We start from the raw sequence: 16,591 nt of genomic DNA, 5'->3' as shown, positions 1-16,591 counted from the left end.
AGAGCAGAGCGGGCCCCCTCCCGCCCCCGGGCTCACCTGTGCCCGCTGCCCAGGCCCCAGTAGGCCTTCACCTGGTCCTGCATGTGGCGGAGGCTCTGGGCCACGGACAGGTACTGCTCGTAGTACTTGATGGCCTCCTCGAAGTCCCCCAGGGCCTCGTAGCAGTCGCCCAGGTTGCCGAAGGCCCGGCCCCGGCTGAGCACGGCCTCGCTGCCGCTCAGCTGCTGCAGGGTGGCCAGCTCCTGCTCGAAGTAGCCGATGGCCTCCTCGACGGCGCTCAGGTTCATCTTGGTGAGGCCCATGTTGCCGTAGACCTGGGCCTCGATGCCCGGCTCCTTCAGCCTCTGGCCCAGCTCCAGCTGCTCCTCGTAGCACTTGAAGGCCATGGTGAACTTGCCCAGGGCCATGTAGACGGCCGCCAGGTGCCCGTGGGCCCGGCACTCCCCGGGCACCTCGCCCAGCTCCTGGTAGACCTCCAGCTCCTGGGTGTGGTAGCCCAGGGCCTTGTCGTACTTCTGCACCAGCCGGTAGGCCGAGCCCAGGGCTGCGTAGGCGCTGGCCTCCAGCCGCCGGTCGGTGGCCTGGTGGGCCAGGCCCAGCTGCTGCTCGTAGCACTTGATGGCCCCGGCCAGGTCCTTGCGGCAGACGGCGATGTCGCCCAGGTTGCCCAGGGCCCGGAACTTGGCCTGGGCGTTGCCCAGCGCCTGGGCCAGTGAGAGGAGGTACTTCTGGCACTCCTCGGCCTGGCCGAAGCGGGCCAGGGCCTTGAAGGCCAGGCCCAGGTTGCAGTAGGCCTTGGCCTGGCTGAGCTTGTCGTGCAGGTCCTTGGCCAGGGCCAGGTCCTGCTCGTAGAACTTGACGGCCTCCTCGAAGTGGCCCAGGCAGTAGTGGGCGTAGCCCAGGTTGTGGCAGACCTTGCCCTCGCCCTCCATGTCCTGCAGCTCCGGGGAGAGCTGCAGGTACTGCTCGTAGTAGGGGGTGGCCTGGGCGAACTCCCCCCGCGAGGAGTGGAAGTTGCCCAGGTTGCCCAGGGCCCGGGCCTCGCTCTGCACGTCCCGCAGCTCCCGGGCGATGTTGAGGTGGTTCTGGTAGTGCTGCAGGGCCCGGTCGTGGGCGCCCAGCGCCTGGTAGGCCACCGCCAGGTTGCCGTGGGTGGAGGCCTGCGAGGCCCGGTCGTTCACCTCCATGGAGATCTGCAGCTCCTGCCGGTGGTACTTGACCGCCTGGTCGAAAGCGCCCAGCGCGTTGTAGGCGTTGCCCATGTTGCCGTAGGCCCGGCCCTGCGCCGCGTAGTCGTTCAGCTCCTGCGCGATGGACAGGTGCGCCTTGTGCAGCTTCAGAGCCGTCTCGTAGTCGCCCTTCATCTGGTGGATGATGCCTGCGGGGGGGGTGGGGGGAGAAGCAGCCGCTAGGTCAGCGGGGGGGCCTGCCTGCCTGCCGGGGACCCCAGCGGGAGCCGGCCCCACACAGTCCAGCGGGCAGGCCAGCTGGGTGGGGGGGCGGGAGGGGGCTTCAGAAAGGCAGTGGGGGCCCCAGGAAGCCTGGCCAGTCTTGCTGCTGCTGCCCCCACCCCTTGCCAAGAGCCAGGGCAGGGCCACCCCCACCACCCACCCACCCACACAGAGACCACCTCTCAGCTGGAGCCCAGCCTCGGGGCGACTCCTTCAGGGGAGCAGAGCTGGTCTTGCCGTAGCCAGTGTGAACTGCCCCCTTTGCTAAACAGGGCCTGCCTTGGTTTGCATTTGGATGAGGGAGCAGCGGCCTGCTTGCATGCAGAAGGTCCCAGGTTCACCCACTCCCTGGCGGCATCTCCGGGGGGAGGGGGGCCACTGGGGGGGGGCTTTCCAGTTAGCCGCTCAGCCACGGCAAAATGTTCAGGCAACTCTCATTCAAAGCGTCAGCAGCAAAGCGCCCAGCAGGGGGAGCCGTCTTGCGGAAACTTACGACCCCGGTTAGGGTTAGGGTTAGGGTTAGGCACCCTGGCTGCTGCTGCTGCTGCTGCTGCCCGAGGGCGGAGTGGGGTGTTGCAGTCCTGAGCTGGATGGACCCAGGGTCTGACTCGGCAGAAGGCAGCTCCCAGTGTGCCAAGGTGCCCAGACATCCCTTGGAGCTCCCGGGAGGAGCATCCTGGGGGAGTCCGACCCACCCACCGAGGATCGGATCGCAGGGCTTGGCGGGGATGGGGGAGGGCTTCAAGAGCAATGCAGCCAGCCGCCCAGGAGGCCTGTCTCACCCCACGGGGGTCTCCCTGCCTGCAGGGGCTGAGGGGACCGTGCGGAAAGCTGGCCTGTTGGGAGCAAGCAGGACTGGTCCCCTTAGCGAAGCAGGGTCCGTGCAGACAATCCTGAGCTAGACAGACCTCTGTTCCATGCCCTGCCATTCCCCACCCCACACTTGGGGGCCTGAGGAGGAGGCCGAGGTCCCCCGTGGGGCAGGCAAGGCACTCACCCAGATTGGAGGAGGCCCGGCCCTCGGCGGCCCGATCCTGCAGGCTCTCGGCGATGCTGAGCTGCTGCTGGTGGTACTGCTGGGCCCTGGGGAGGTCCTGCATGCAGCGGGCCGCGTGGCCCAGGCCGGCATAGGCCCGCATCTCGATGGGCTTCTCCCCCAGCCGCTGGGCCAGCTCCAGCACGTGGTTGTGGTAGGACATGGCCTTGTCGAAGTTGCGGCGGTAGTGGTAGGCGCTGCCCAGGTTGCTGTAGGCCCGGGCCTCCTCCCGCTGGTTGCCCAGGGCCTTGGCGATGGCCAGGTGCTGCTCGTGGGACTGGACGGCGTGCTCAAAGTCGCCCATGGCGATGTAGACAGCCCCCATGTTGCCCAGCTCCCGGGCCTCCGAGAGCTCGTCCTTGCCCTGCTTGGCCAGCAGGACGCACTGCTTGTGGCTGGCCAGGGCGTTGGGGTAGTCGCCGATGGCCGTGTAGACGTGGCCCAGGCTGCTGAGGGCCGAGGAGGCGGCCTGCGCGGGGGACGGGGGGGGACACGACACACAGCAGGAGAGGGGCGTCACTGGCAGCCTCGCCCCACAACACAGAGGCCAAGCAGCCCCCAGCGGGCTCAGCCCCACCCACGGGCAGGCCGGCCGGAGGCAGAAGGGCCGCCACGCCGTCTCCCAGCAAAGCATGCCTCTGCCGGCCAAGGGGTCCTCCCACGGCTGCGGCACCGGGAAGGGGAGCCCACGGGGCAGCCTCTGGCCTCGCTCCGCCACGGGGCGGCTGGGCCTCTCCCGCCATCTGTCCTGTCGGCACAGACCGAGAGTCAAACGATGCAGCTGCAGAGAGACGCTTTCCCAGCCAGCCGGGGGGGACCAAGCGGCAGCGATTAGCCCGTGATGGAGGCTCCTTTCCTCCCGTGCAGAGACAGCGGCCAGGAGAGGCCCCAGAGACCTGCCCCCAGAAGCCTCGCCTGCTCCCTCCTCTCCCTGGGGAGGCAGCAGGCGGAGGAGGGCAGCGCCTCCCGTGAGCCGGTCAAGGGGGGACGAGGCGGCCCTCTCCTGCCCCCACGGACGGAGCCCCGGCCTTTTTGCTGCACAGCCTGCCCGCCCCGCCAGCCCCTCCTCAGAGCAGGGGGGAACGCCCCCCTGGCTCACTGCAGGGCACTCCGGAAGGCACTGGCAGCCTCACCCCCCCCCGAGCTCTGACCCGGACCCCAAAGGTCAAGGCACCCCATGCAGGAGCCGGCCTCCCTGGCGCTCTTGCTCCCGGCAGGCTCAGGAATGCCCTCCCACCCCACGGCTCCACCCCGCCTTGCCCCAAGGGACATTGCCCCCAAGGCTGCTTGCAGGGTGGGAGAAACGAGCGAGAAGCAGCCTCCCGTTCCTGGGCTGGTGGGGGCTCAGCAGTCCGAGGCAGCCGTCTCTGGGGAGCTGCCCCTTCTCCCCCACCCCCACGGCCTGGCTGCTCTTCTGGCCCCTCTTGGAGCCAGGCGGCCTCGGCAAGGCTACCCCGCGGTGTCGGAGCGTTTCGGGGGCAGCGGCTGCTATGGGGCAAGCAGCTCTCTGGGCTCCAGGGCAGCCCGAACCCTGACCCAGAGGCTGCACTCGCCCCTTTCCAAAGAAGCCGCCCAGGAGGAGGCGAGAAACGGGCCGCCTCGGGAATCCAGGGGGGGCCACACAGAGGCACCCCCAGCACCCCCAGCTCCCAGGTGCCAAGGGGGCGACCAGTCCCTGCAAGGGGCAGAGCGGGGCTGGGGCGGAGTGACCGGCCCTTCCTGCCTGCCTTCCTAGCACTTAGCGGCCTGCCACACTCGGGGGGGGGGGCCATTCATGACACCCGCCCAGATGATTTATGTTCCACGTGACAGAAAGACAATGGAGGCGCACGGAGCAGGCGCTCGGGACGGGGAGAGCGGCAGCCGCTGAGCCGAAACAAGGCCCCCCCCCCTCCTGGGGCCAGGCGGGAGGGCAGCCACCGAGTCCGTTCGGAAGCACCAAAGCAAGCTGCCCCCCCCCCCGCCATCAGACCCTGGGGCCAGCTGCTGCTGAACTACAACTCTCAATAAATGGGGGCAGGGGGTGATGGGAGTTGTAGTTCAGCAACCGCGGGAGGGACTAGGCTGGCCGCCCCCGGTCCATGCAGACGGCCAGCGGCTCTCCAAGGTTCCAGGCCCGGGAGCCATGGCGCCATCCCCGGACAGGCTTCCCCAGGGACTCGCTGGGCCACCGAGACACCAGCTCCCCCTGCGGAGCAACGGGCTGCTGCTGTTGGGCAAGCAGGCCCTGACCGGAGGGGGGTGGGAGGCACAAGGGCCCCTTGAGGCAAGGGAGGTGCCCAGCCTGACAGCGAGGGAGCCCCCCTGGCCAGGGCCCCACCACTTCCCCGCCTGGCTATTCCTGAAAGCCGGCTGGCAACTGCCAGCAGCCAAAGGCCAGAGAGGCAGCGCAGGGCTCCCCCCTCTGCTGAAGAGCCTCTGGGGTCTCCACTGCCCTGCTCAGGGCTTCTGCTCCTCCCCGGAGGGAAAGGCGCCCCCAAAGGCTGCCACGCCGAGGAGAGGAGGGGCAGGCTCCGTGGGGCGCCATCCAGGGCCCCCTCTCCCAGGGCGCTGAGCCTGCGGCGGGCGGGCGGGGGGGTGCCCCCACTCCGTTCCTTCCTCCTCCTCCCCCTCCCGCCTGGGGAGGCACAGCCATGAGCTCATTCCGGAGGAGCAGCGGCACAAAGGGGGCCCCCCCTGCTCCTCCTCCCCCTCCTGGCGGAAGGCACACCGGCCAGCGCCCGCACAGCGTCCTCATGCTCTGCGCCCTGCGAGGAGGCGAGGGCTGCAGCTGTGCCTTCAGAGGAAGCCCTGCGGTCGGGTGATGTCATCAGAAAGCGCCCCCGCCATTTCCTGCGGTCACAGCCCCAGGAAATCCAGGCGGCTCGGCTTTCTCGCAGTCCAGGCAGCCGCCGGTTGTCCGCAGCTGCTGATTGCATGCCCAGGCGGCCCGTGAACGGGAGGCTGTTGTGCTCAGGCCGGGTCCGGCTGCACAGGCTTGGCTTTCCACACCGACGGGCTGGAGGCCCCCAAAGGGAGCCCCCCTGCTCCCCCCACCCCGGAAGACGGCTAGGCGAGGAGGGGCCAAAGGGCGCCGAGCCCACGGATCCGGGCTCCCCTCTCCCCCACCCGCGAGAGGCGGCTGCCTTTGCCCCAAGCACCAGGGGGCCCAGCCTGGCCTTCCTCACTTGGAAGACGCCCCCCGCCCAGCACTCCTGGGCCCCCAGAAGCCACTGGGCAACCCCTCAGAGGCCAGGCCACCTCCGCTGACCGCTGGGCCAGCATCCCCCCCTGGCTCACCTCCTGTCCGCCAGGGCGACCAGTGGGCCAGAGGCCCCCCCCCGGCTGCTCCCTCTCCGGGAGGAGGCTGGGCTCGGCAGAGCTGCGGAGTGGGCCGGGGGGCCAGCCCAGGGTGGGCACTGAGACGGCCCAGGAGGGGACCCACCCCCAGCCTCCCCCTACCTCTCTGTCCTTGAGCTTCATCGCCAGCATCAGCTGATGTCTGTGGTTGGTCAAGGCTTCGCGGTAGCTCCCCTTGGAGAAGAATGCGGAGCCCAGATTCCCGTGAGCCCGGCATTCGCCCATCTGGTCACCTGGGCGGCAAGCGGGCAAGAGACATGTTTGAAGGGGGGGCACCGGGGGGGGAAGCCACCCCAGCCCACCCCAGCCCTGCCAGCCCTGATCCCTGCCCCCCTCCTGGGCACTGCACGCGCTCCGCCACTGAGCAGGCCTGGAAATCAGAGACCCCCAAGAGCCCACCTTCGGCGGCGTCACAGCCTGGCTCCTTCTGCTCAAGGCTGCCCACACAGGCTGGCAGCAGCAGCTCCCTTCAGGCTTCAGGCAGGACAGCTCCTTTCCCAGCCCACCCTGGGGAGCCTCCCTGGGACCTGCTGCTGCTGCTGCTGCTGAGCTAGAGGCGACCCCTCTCCATCGGGGCAGGGAGCTGCCCGGAGGCTGATCCTGGGGCCTGTCCCTGCCGTCCTCCAAGGAGAGGTTCTGCCCACTCGCCTGGAATCGTGGCCCTCGACCCCACCCACAGCGGCGGCAGGGGGGGTGCAAATGAGCTGGCAGGCCACCCAGCCCTCCCAGCAAGCAGCCCACGGCTCTCTCGGGACCAGGTGGCCCCCATCCCGCCCCCCCCGGCCCCTTCCCCCGCCAGCCCCAGAGGGCTACCTAAAGTCTTGGCCACGTCCAGGTCCTGCTGCATGTAGCCGGTGCTCTTCTCGGCGTTGCCCAAGGACCAGTGGGCGCTGCTCAGGGCCGAGAAGACGGAGCCGCGCAGCTTCAGGCTGCAGGTGCCGATTTTCAAGGCCGCCTCCAGGACCACCACCGAGGCCCCGTGGTGGCCGGCAGTCAGCAGCTCCTGGCCGACCACGGAGACGACCACGAAGGGGCTCTTCTCCAGCTTCATCTTCTGCAGCTGCTGGTAGGTCGGCTCCAGGGACTCTGGGGCGGGGAGGGAGACGCCCTCTGAGTGGCCGGCCGCCGCCCTCCCGCCAGCCCTGCCGGAGCCTCCAAACGGGCCTTGCGGGGGGGGCCCTGCCACCGACTCCTCCCTCCACCCCTTCGGTCCTCCTGGCCCAGCAGCCGCCGGCCCCCTCGCTGGGGGTCTGCTCACCACTCACCTCGCATGGGGGACTTCATGGCGGCTTCCACCATCCCCACCAGGAGCTGCAGACTCTTGGGGTCCTGGGCCAAGCCAGAGGCAAAGGCGGCCAGGGCATCGGCATGGCGCCCAAGGTACTGGAGGGCAACGCCCTGTCGGAAGTAGGCCTGCAAGGAGACGGGGCCGCCGTCAGCGTGGACAGAGTTGCCCCAAGGAGGGCAGGAGGCCAAGGGGAGACCTCCGCGGCAGACGGCCAGCGCGCAGTGGGGCCGTAGCTCAAGGGCAGAGAGCACAGGAGGCCCCCGGTTCAGTCCCGGGCAAAGACCCCGCTCGGAAACCCGGGAAAGCCACGGCTGGACCGCACTGCGAGATGGACCGGGGCAAGGACCGCAGCGGCTCAGGCCTGCTCAGTCGGCAGACCGCCTCTGATCCATCTAGCTCAGCACTGACCGGCAGTGGCTCTCCCAGGTTCCCGGCAGGAGCTTCTCCCAGCCCTTCCTGGAGAGGCTGGCTGGGACACCAGGCGGAGATGCCGCCAAGCAGCCCCCCCCCCCCCCCGAGGGAAGAGGCGAGGGGGCTCAGGAGGCCTTGCAGGCCAGCCAGTCCGGAGGGAGCGGCTGCGGGCCGGAGAGGGCGCCCCGGCCAGCTCAGGGAAGGCCACGAGGGTCTCTCAGACGGAGCACAGCCACGTCGTCCGTGCAGAGAGCCTCTCCCTGCCCCACCAAACTCTTCCTCCCCCCAAGCCCCGCTGGGACACTCTCCCCTTAGACTGCAGGAGGTGCGGGGGGGGCGGATTCTCCAGGCCCGAGGAGCCGGCGGAGCAATGGGGCAGCCCCCCCCCGCGCGCCCCATCTTTGCAGCACGGCTGTGAGAGACGCTGGCTTGCTGCCTGCCACACACACACACAAGCCCAGGCTGGGCCTTCGTTAGGCGAGCGGAGCAGACCGGCCATTAACAGCCCAAGTGGCTGCCCATCCGGGCGGCTCGAGAGCCCGTCCGCGGAGGCAGAGAGGAAGAGAAATCAGAAATGACACGGGGAATTTACAGACATGAATATTTAATCTCTTTTCCATTAGCAAGCGTTGATTGCAGAGCCATTCTTAATGAATTGGACGGAAGCAGAATTCATTTCATTAACCTTTAGCATAAGTGTGTCCTTATTGAACCAGACAGACCACCAGGCGGCTGCAAAAGCCGCTCCAGAGCAATGACAGGGCGGCTCAGAGGCTCCTCCGGCTAGCTGAGCATCCACCCAAGCGGCCCTCCGCGCCAAGGGGGCCGGGGCTCTGGGGACGCACGGCCTGGGCGGGCGAGGAGGGCCCAGAGGGAGCAGTGCCCAGAGCAGACTCGCCAGGCGCCCCTGGGGGGCAGCTCCAGAGCTCAGGCCTGCTGGAGGTCGGCGCCGGAGGGAGGAGGGCCCGGCCCGGGGTCTGTGCGCCCAACCAGTGGGGCTGCAGCCCTTGGGGGCCTCAGAGCAGGCAGGCCCCCCAAGTCACTTGACGCGAGGCACAGCCACAATGCCACGCTCCCGGCGTCGGTGGAGCAAGCAAGGAACCCCGTCGGAACGCCACTGCCCCCCAGGCCACGCAGGCACCCCCAGGCCAGGTGGGGGGGGAGGCCCAAACATGGCAGCCAGCCAGAGCCTGAGCGGCAGGGAGGAAACTCAGGCCTGCGGGGAATCCCCAAGAGGAGGCCCTGAGCCTGCGCACCTCTGCCTCTGGGCGCTAGCGGAGGCCGTCTGGGGACGGGGAGAGGAGGACGGCACCAGGACCACCGCTGCGGCAAGGGGAGCCCACACCAGGCGGCCTTGCCCCGAGCACCAGCCCAGACCGGCAGGTGGGGAGGAAGGCGCCCCTCAGCAGGACCCCCACCCCCCGATCCCGGTGCAGCCCAGACTTCCTTCCCAGAAGCCGCATATTTCCAGCCATGCAGAGGCCTCCTGGTCCCCTTCAAGGCAGGGTCTCCACGCAGAAGGGCCCCGGCAGCGTCTCCAGGGAGGGCTGGGAAGGACTCCTGCCCAGGACAGGCTGGGAGAGCCGCTGCCAGTCAGTGCAGGCAAGACTGAGCTAGACAGACCGGGGTCCTGACTCCGCATGCAGCTGCTTCCTACGCCCCTCCGTTCAGTTGGGGCCTTCCTGCAGGGCCCAAGCGGGTATTCTTGGTGCCGACCACTGGAAGGGTCTGGAGGGCAGAGGAGGCAGAGGGGCCCACCGAGGCCCCTGCAGAAAGGCGGCTCTCTTGGGGGGCATCCCTTGACTGGGCCCCCCGCCCCCCCCAGCAGGAGCGAAGGCCAGCCCTGCAGCCGAGAGCCCTCCTGGGCAGCTCCAGCTGGCTTCTCCGGCAGCTGCTCAGGGGAGCCGCAGCCAAGTGGGCCGCCCCCTCCCAGGAGGCGCCCAAGAGCCGTGGGGTGAGCAAAGCCACCTCTGGGCTGCCACCAGAGTCCCGCAAGGAAGGAGGTGCCTCCCCGGAGCCAAGAGCCAGGGCTGGCCCCTCCCCGGGAGACCTGCGCGCAAGTCCCAGGCTGCTGCCCCCACCCCACCCCACCCCCAGCCAGCCAGCCCAGGGGTGGGGGCAGAAGCCCAGGGCGCTCCAGGCAGCCTCCGCTCTATGCTGGCTGGCGGCAGCCCTCCAGCGTCTCTCCCAGCCCCGCCAGGGGCTCAGCCTCAGCCCTTCTGCTCTGCCCACGGAGCCCCAGCCATCCCGCTCTGAATCCCCCCCCCGTGCGAAGGGGGGCAGCCTCACCACGAGGAGTCTCCCCTCCATGCAGATGCCAATGCACCCCTCCAAGGGGAGGGAGCAGCCCCATCAGCCCTCCTGGGGGGCCGGGAGTTCATAGGGTACTGGGGCCAAGCCGGGAGCGCGGGAGGCCTGGCCCCCTCTCCCAACGCACACAGGCATCTGCGGACGCCCCCCCCCCAGCAGAGGGTCCAAGCATCCAGCGGCCCAGGACATGGGCCCAGGGCGGGGCTGGAGGGGCTGGGATCGAGCTGGGGCAGGCCCAGAGGGAGGCAGGGTTAGGGCTAGCCCACTCCGGCCCACCCCCGAGGCCCTGGGGGAGGACACAGCCGTGGCCCGGCTGTCCCACCAGTCTCCAGGCCCAGCTCCTCCGCTCGGGCCCTCCCCCCCCCCGCCCCGCCTGCCTCTCGCCGGGCTTCTTTGTTCCGCTCACACAGAGATGCTGCTGCTGCTGCTGCCAGCAAAGGAGTCGGCTGTTGGTATTTATTACATTCCGCTTAACAACATGGCCGGGGGGGGGGGACGACACACGATGCTATCCTCAGCCACAGCTGCAGGGCCAGGCACTGCAGCCTCCAACAAAGAGACGCCCCTTTGCAGGGCCAAGCCCCGGCACGGGTCCCCACCTCCGCAGGCACGCTGGGGGACCCTTCCAGAGCCAAGAGCCCCGGGGGCCCCCAGGAGCAGCCCCGGGGGGGGGAGATGAGGAGCGGGCGGAGCAGCCGCTCTGTCCCAGGGCTGGCTGTGGCCACGGAGCCACTGGAGGCCTCCCAATGCCCAGGCAGCGGCCCTTGCCAGGGAGCCTTGCCGCCTCACGGCTCAGTGGCGAGGGTGGTGGTGGCCTCTCGAGCCCCAGGCTGGAGCGGAAGGCAGGCGCCCTGCTGGCTGCTGGCTGGGTGGAACACAGACCCCGGCAGGGGCGGGCCCCAGGCACCCGGAGGCAGGCGGTGGCCGCTTCCCACAGGCAGCCTCCCTCAAGAGGCACCATGCCCATCCCCGGCAGGCAGCATCTCCAGTCACGGGGAGAGAAGGCTCCTCTGCCAAGGAGGCGCTCCAAGCTGCAGGCCTGGCCTCAGAGGAGCCGGCCCCTGGAGCCTGGTTGGCCTCCCTTCCCCAAGGGCAGGAGCCCCGCCCAGGGAGCAGTTCTCCCCAGCCACCAGCACCCACTCCTAGGAGTCCCAGCCCCTCTTCAGCAGCCCTCCAAGCCAGCCGCCCCGTCCGTCCGTCCGGAGGGAGCCTCTCTGTCCTCTGCGCAGCCCTTTAATTGGCTGCAAGGTGGTGACCTGACGAGAGGGTTAATCCAGCGGGAAGCCGGACTGGAAAGTGGTTGTCGAGCCACCAGGGCTTATTGCCAGCTTAAGCCCCCTGATTAGCAAACCCCCCCCCCGGAATTTGGCCATAAAAAGCAGCCCGCTCAGGGAGCGCATTTGCATCACAAATGGCTGGCCAGGTTGCAAGGGGCGAGTGAGACCCTTGCAGCTGGCCAGCTGCACAGGCCCCTGGCACACGCCAGCCAGCCCGCCCGGAGTGCCCCAGCCTGGAGTTGGCGCTCTGAGAGGCAGCTCCCACTCCGGACAGCCCTGGGAGAGCCGATGGGGAGGGGGGGCTGAAAAGAGCCACCCTGTCTGCCTCCGGAAGGCCTCAGCCCTGGGAGCACATGGGTGGCGTTTCCAGGGGAAGGAGACCCCAAGCAGCCGCCTTGGAGGGAGGGCGCCAGGCTGCCTGGCAAGAGGCCGGAGCAGCGTCTTCTCTCATGCCCGGCTTTCTTCCTGGTGGCCTCATGACCAGGAGTGGTGGAAGAGCCCTGGCCCTGGCCCTGAGCCCCACAGCGCCCCTGGCAAGTGCCTGCGGCAGCCCTGCAAGGGCCCGGGGCCCCAGATGGCTCATGCAGCACCCTGGGGGTCTCCAAAGGCCACGTCCTCCTCCGCGGGGAGATGGCCGGCACTCTCTCTCCCACACCGCAAGTGTGCACACCAAGGCAAGGGGAGCAGGCAGGCCGGGGCCAGGTGGCCACTGACCCGTGCCGGCTGCGTGGCACGAAGGGGACCTGCAGCTGCAAGGGGGGCCCCAAGGAGAGGAGCCTGCCGAGGTGGGGTGAGGGGGGCCCCCAACGCAGAGGGCCCGAGGCGGCCCCAGAGGTGCCCTCCTGGCTGCAGGGCGGCCGCCCCGGCTGCCCCCTCCTCCCCTCCCCGCTCTCTGCAGTGCCTGCACTGCCGGCAGGATCTCGATTGACTCCCAAGTCTGGAAGACGAAGAGGAGGGAGGAGGAGCTGCCGCCGCTGCCGCTGCCGCCACCCCCCTGTGCTGCTTCCACTCGGCTCTCCTCCCTCGCAAGTCTCCCGAGCGCCAAGTGCCGTGGCCGTTGCCATGGCTTGTTTTTACGGGACGGCGGCTCCAGAGAGGTCAAGGCCCCGCTCAGCTGGGCTGCTCCTGCCCAGAGCCCGGCCTCAGCGGCTTGGCCGCCTGAGCTGCCTGCCCCCCACCCCGCCCTACAGGGCCTCGGACCTAGTCCTGCGGTGGATGGCTCCCTCTGCTGCTAGCCCCCCTTGCCCCCCCTCCCCGAGCTGCCCCACGGCTCAGAGCCCCCAGAGCCCAGGCAAAGACAGTCACCGTGCCAGCCAACTTTCCCTCTGACAGGGATTCCCAGATGTGGTTGACTACAACTCCCAGCATCCCCAGCTACAATAGCCTTTGCTTGGGGGTTCTGGGAGTTGTAGTCCGCAACACCTGGGAATCCCTGTCCGAGGGAACGTTGGTGCCAGCCCTTGCGGCGGTGGGCAGTCTCCGTCCGGGTCAAGCGACTTCCTGCCTGGCAAGACACCACAAGGGGGGGGGCAAACCCAGCCCCCCTGAAGGGGGTCCACTGGGAGCAAGAGCCAGCACTGCACCCGGGGGGAGGCTGCCTGCCTGCCTGCCTGCCGCTGGGCCCTCAGCAGTCCGCCTTGGCAGCAGCCCAGAGAGGGGTCACGAATAAGCCATGGAGTGTGTGTGCGTCTCGCCCGGCTCCCTCCTCCCCAGCAGACCGAAAGGGCAGCAGCCATGGCCACGCCAGGAGCCGCCACCCCCTTGCGGGCGCCCAGCCCAATGGCTCCCATGACGGGCAGGACACGCCGCCAGCCAAGGAGGCCTCCAGGCGCTCAGGAAGGCCCTGCTGGGCTGGGGGGGGGACTGCTGCAGCCCCCTGCCCGGCCTGCCCAGCTCCAGAGGCACCCAGCCCTCTGTGCCCTGCCGCAGGGACTCCCCGATGCCGTGGACGGCGACTCCCGCCTTGCCCAGCTGCAGTGGCCTTTGGCTGGGGGTCCGGGGAGTTGGCGTCCACCCCCTGTGGGCACGTGCAGGCAGAAGCGCGCCATGTGATGACGGACAGGTGTCAAGCCCAATCAGCACAAGGATCCCGGCTGCAATCATCCACTCCCAGAGAGTCCCTCTCGGGACCAGCATCCACGCGACAAGCCAGACCCGAGAAGGACCCAGGCCCCCCCCAGGCCCAAAGCAAACAAGGGGAAGAGCAGACGCCCCCGGCTTTGCCGCGAGGAGCCTCCGGCCCAGAGACGGTGGCCCAGCGCAGCAGCCCCCACAGAAGCCCGCCCTCCTGGCCCGCCGGGCACACCTCCTTCGCTCCCAGCTCATCCTTTGCATGACAGGAGAAGACTTCCTCTCTCAGCCCAGCATCTCCTCCTCCGAGGGAAGGGCCGGGCCCCCTCCCCGAGGCGCTCCTCAATGAATCACCCGATTAAAACCCGCTCACATTCACTGGGCAAAGGGCCTCTCAGCCCACTGCCAGGGGACCCCTGGGATCCACTCCAGCTCTGGAGAGAAACAAGCCCTGGAGCCTCCGAGGGACCGTCAAAGGCGGGAGGCAGGATCCGAGCCAGGAGGTGGCCGCCCCCTCCCAGGCACCTCCCAGGGGCTGCTGCTGCCCTATTGCATTGCAGGCATTCCAAGAAGGGCGTTTTGGGCCTCAGGGGGACCCCCTTTCTTTGCAAGCAGTGGCAGGAAGCCCCCCTGGGTGGTGGCTGCTGCTGCCGCAGCCAGGTGGGACCTCAGCATCACCCCCCCCCAGCCCCACGGCTAGCCAGGATGAATGCTTTGAGGGCAGTAAATGGGGGGGGGCAAGACCGGAGATGCTCAGCGCTGGTTTCTCAAGTTTGAAAAGAGCAGCACTTATGAAAGGAGCAGCAATGCAGGCGAAGAATGGCTCCAGGCAGAACTCTGGGCCAGGGGTGTTGTGGGGAGAGGCCAGGTCTGGCCTTGGGGCTAACCTGTCCAAGCAGATGAGGGCTCCCCCCAGCCCGAGAGGGGCCCTCCAGGCAAGCCCCAGGGAGGATCCAGGTGAGAGCGAGGGATGAGCCAGTCCAAGGATGCTCTGCCCAGAATCCCCAGGGGGTTGCAGCAGGGACAGAAGCCCTCCCTCCCTGGCAGCATCTCCCCCCCCCCCGCCTGAAACCCTGGAGAGCTGCTGCCAGTCCGTGCAGGCAGTACTGAGCTGGATGAAGGGAGGAGGGCCGCTGCCTGGCCCGGGAGAAGACAGAGGCCCCCTCGCCTGGTGATCAGGAGCACCCACAGCTCAGCGGTGGAGCCCCAGCTTTGCAAGCGGAAGGCCTGCCACGCCCAAGCCTGGCCGCCTGGGAAAGGCCCCCGGAAGACGCTGCTGCCAGTCCGTGCAGAGCAGGCGGCGCAAGAGGAGCCAAAGGTCTGACTCAGCAGAAGGCAGCTCCCGGCGGGCTCCTTTTCCCGCTGGCAGGCGAGGCCCAGGAGGAGCGGCTTGGCTCGGGGACCCTTGAGCCGCTTCCAGGAGGGGAAAGAGCCAGCCTCTGAACCACAGCCCAGTCATCACTTCTTTGATGCAGGTTATTTTTAGTTTGCAGTTTTGTCAGGTTCCTAAAATGGGGTGCAATTAAAAGATTCCACCACAGAAATCACACACACACACACACTCCCCAGCAGGGAGACAAAATGCCACACTCAGGGAAATCTTGGAAGGGCAGCGGGGCCAACACAAGGCTCTTCAGTTGTGGCTGGACTGCAGCCTCCATCATCCACAATAAACTGTGGAGGCGATGGGTGTTGTAGTCCAATGGCAGCTGGGGGGCCTCAGGTTTCCGGCTCTGTCCCTGGCAGAGAGCAAAACCAGCAGGGAGGGAGACGGTGGCGGCAACTGCGAGAGAGCAGCAGGATCAGGGCCCACGCCGGGCTCAGGCTCTGCCTGCATCCCCAGCTGGAGCGGGGGAAGATTCCTGCCCCATTGGCCATGGATGGGGCAGCCGCTCCGGAGAAGAGAAGAAGGCGCCCCGGAGGGAGATGCTCACCAAGGCCCTCGGAAGGCTCCCAAGCGCTCTCCAGATGCTACGCGGGGGGTGGGGGTCTTCCTTCTTCTTCTTCTCCCCCCCTCCGGTGTTTGGGCTGAGCCACCAGGTGGGTGGGTGAGAGGAGCAGCCCCCGGCAAGTGGGGGGAGCCTCTGCCCAGGCTGCTCTTGGGCCCAGAGCAGCTCTGTGGGGCGGAGGCAAAGCCGGATGTTTTCCCTCACAGCCAAGTCCGTAATTACAGAGACCGGCAACATGCAGATTACTGCTCATGGACGGCCAATTCCCTCTCTACCCCCTGCGGAGGGAGAACGGCAGCACGGGGTCCTGTGGGCACCTTCCCCTGACACGGGGGAGCTCCTGCGCGCGGGGGGGGGGTCCATTCTGCAGCATTTCCCCACCCGCCTGAGAAAGCTGGCCCTGGGGGCCCTCGAGGCTGCTGGGTGCACCACCTGGGACAAGCAAGCGGCGGCAGGACCCTCTGCAGTCTCGGTCTGTGTTGATCAGGTGGTGCCACTCCAAGGATGCTGGGCTTTGGGGGCAGAATCACCTCCCAGGACTCTCGGGCCCGGAGGAAGGACCTGCCACTACGGTGTGGGGCCAAGAGCGGCCTAGGACTGAGGGGACCCGGGTTCAGATCGGCCACAGCGGTCCCCCTCTGGCTAGCCCCCCTCACAGGGCTGTTGCAGGGAGCAAGGGGGTGGGGAGGGACAGCCCAGATGCCGCCCTGAGGGGAAGAGCAGGGTGGAAGCACTGCCAAAGCCGTGGCAGAGTCTGGCCCCTGCCCCCGTCTGCCCCTTGGCCCAAGGAAGGCCAGGAGTTCGTGCCCCCGCCCTCTTCCCCCACGAAGAAGCGTCGCCTGCAGTCAGAGCCTTGCTCCGCCTAGCTCAGCCTTGTCTACACTGACTGGCAGCAGCTCTCCAAGGTTTTATTCAGCCCTAGCTGGAGATGCGGCCAGGGGTTGGACCGGAGAGCTTCAGCCTGCAAAGCGAGGGGTCTGCCACGGAGCTACAGCCGCCCCCTCCCCTGAGGGGGATATCTGACAGCAGACAGTGCTCACCTGTAGTCGCCCATCCAAAAGCAAACCAGGGTGGACCCTGCTTAGCAAAGGGGGCATTCCATGCTCACTACTGCAAGACCGGCTCTCCTCTCAGCCTGCTTTTGCTGATTCCAGGGTGCTGTCAACGTCATACAATGCACAGCTGCAGGATTACTAACATGTGATCCGGGGATGGGGGGGTTGGGGGTTGGATTCTAATTCAGACCTTGTCCTCGAGCCTTTCTGCAATCCCTGCCCCCCCCAACACTCCCCATCCCACCAGCCCCCTCAGTAGCCCAATCTGAAGACAAGATTTCGCACTGACTGCGCCCAGCCCCCCAGCAAAAGAAAGGATCCCCGCCACTTTCCCACGAGGAGTTCCATCCTCACCATTCCTGAACCCAAGACAGAGGCAGCGCCAGAAAAGCCAGGCGGCCGGGG

At 68.1% G+C, this 16,591-nt stretch overlaps 1 protein-coding gene across 7 annotated transcripts in view; it reads right to left on the bottom strand.

The window, feature by feature from the left end:
* The window catches only part of TTC28 (tetratricopeptide repeat domain 28), a 79,620-nt gene that overhangs the window by 13,434 nt on the left and 49,595 nt on the right, over window positions 1-16,591 (bottom strand). For all 7 annotated transcript variants that reach the window (XM_053279294.1, XM_053279296.1, XM_053279297.1 and 4 more), the window contains 5 exons: window positions 7,092-7,239; window positions 6,640-6,912; window positions 5,929-6,059; window positions 2,449-2,956; window positions 37-1,378 (listed from right to left, as the gene is read on the bottom strand). In XM_053279294.1, coding sequence (XP_053135269.1) covers window positions 37-1,378; window positions 2,449-2,956; window positions 5,929-6,059; window positions 6,640-6,912; window positions 7,092-7,239 — 2,402 coding nt within the window. The remainder of the gene's footprint in view (window positions 1-36; window positions 1,379-2,448; window positions 2,957-5,928; window positions 6,060-6,639; window positions 6,913-7,091; window positions 7,240-16,591) is intronic.

This window comes from Hemicordylus capensis, chromosome 15 (genome assembly GCF_027244095.1).
Source record: "Hemicordylus capensis ecotype Gifberg chromosome 15, rHemCap1.1.pri, whole genome shotgun sequence".
In the NCBI taxonomy this organism is placed as follows: Eukaryota; Metazoa; Chordata; class Lepidosauria; order Squamata; family Cordylidae; genus Hemicordylus; species Hemicordylus capensis.
Note: the sequence above shows the minus strand (reverse complement) of the source record. Positions and strands in the feature narration are given on the sequence as shown.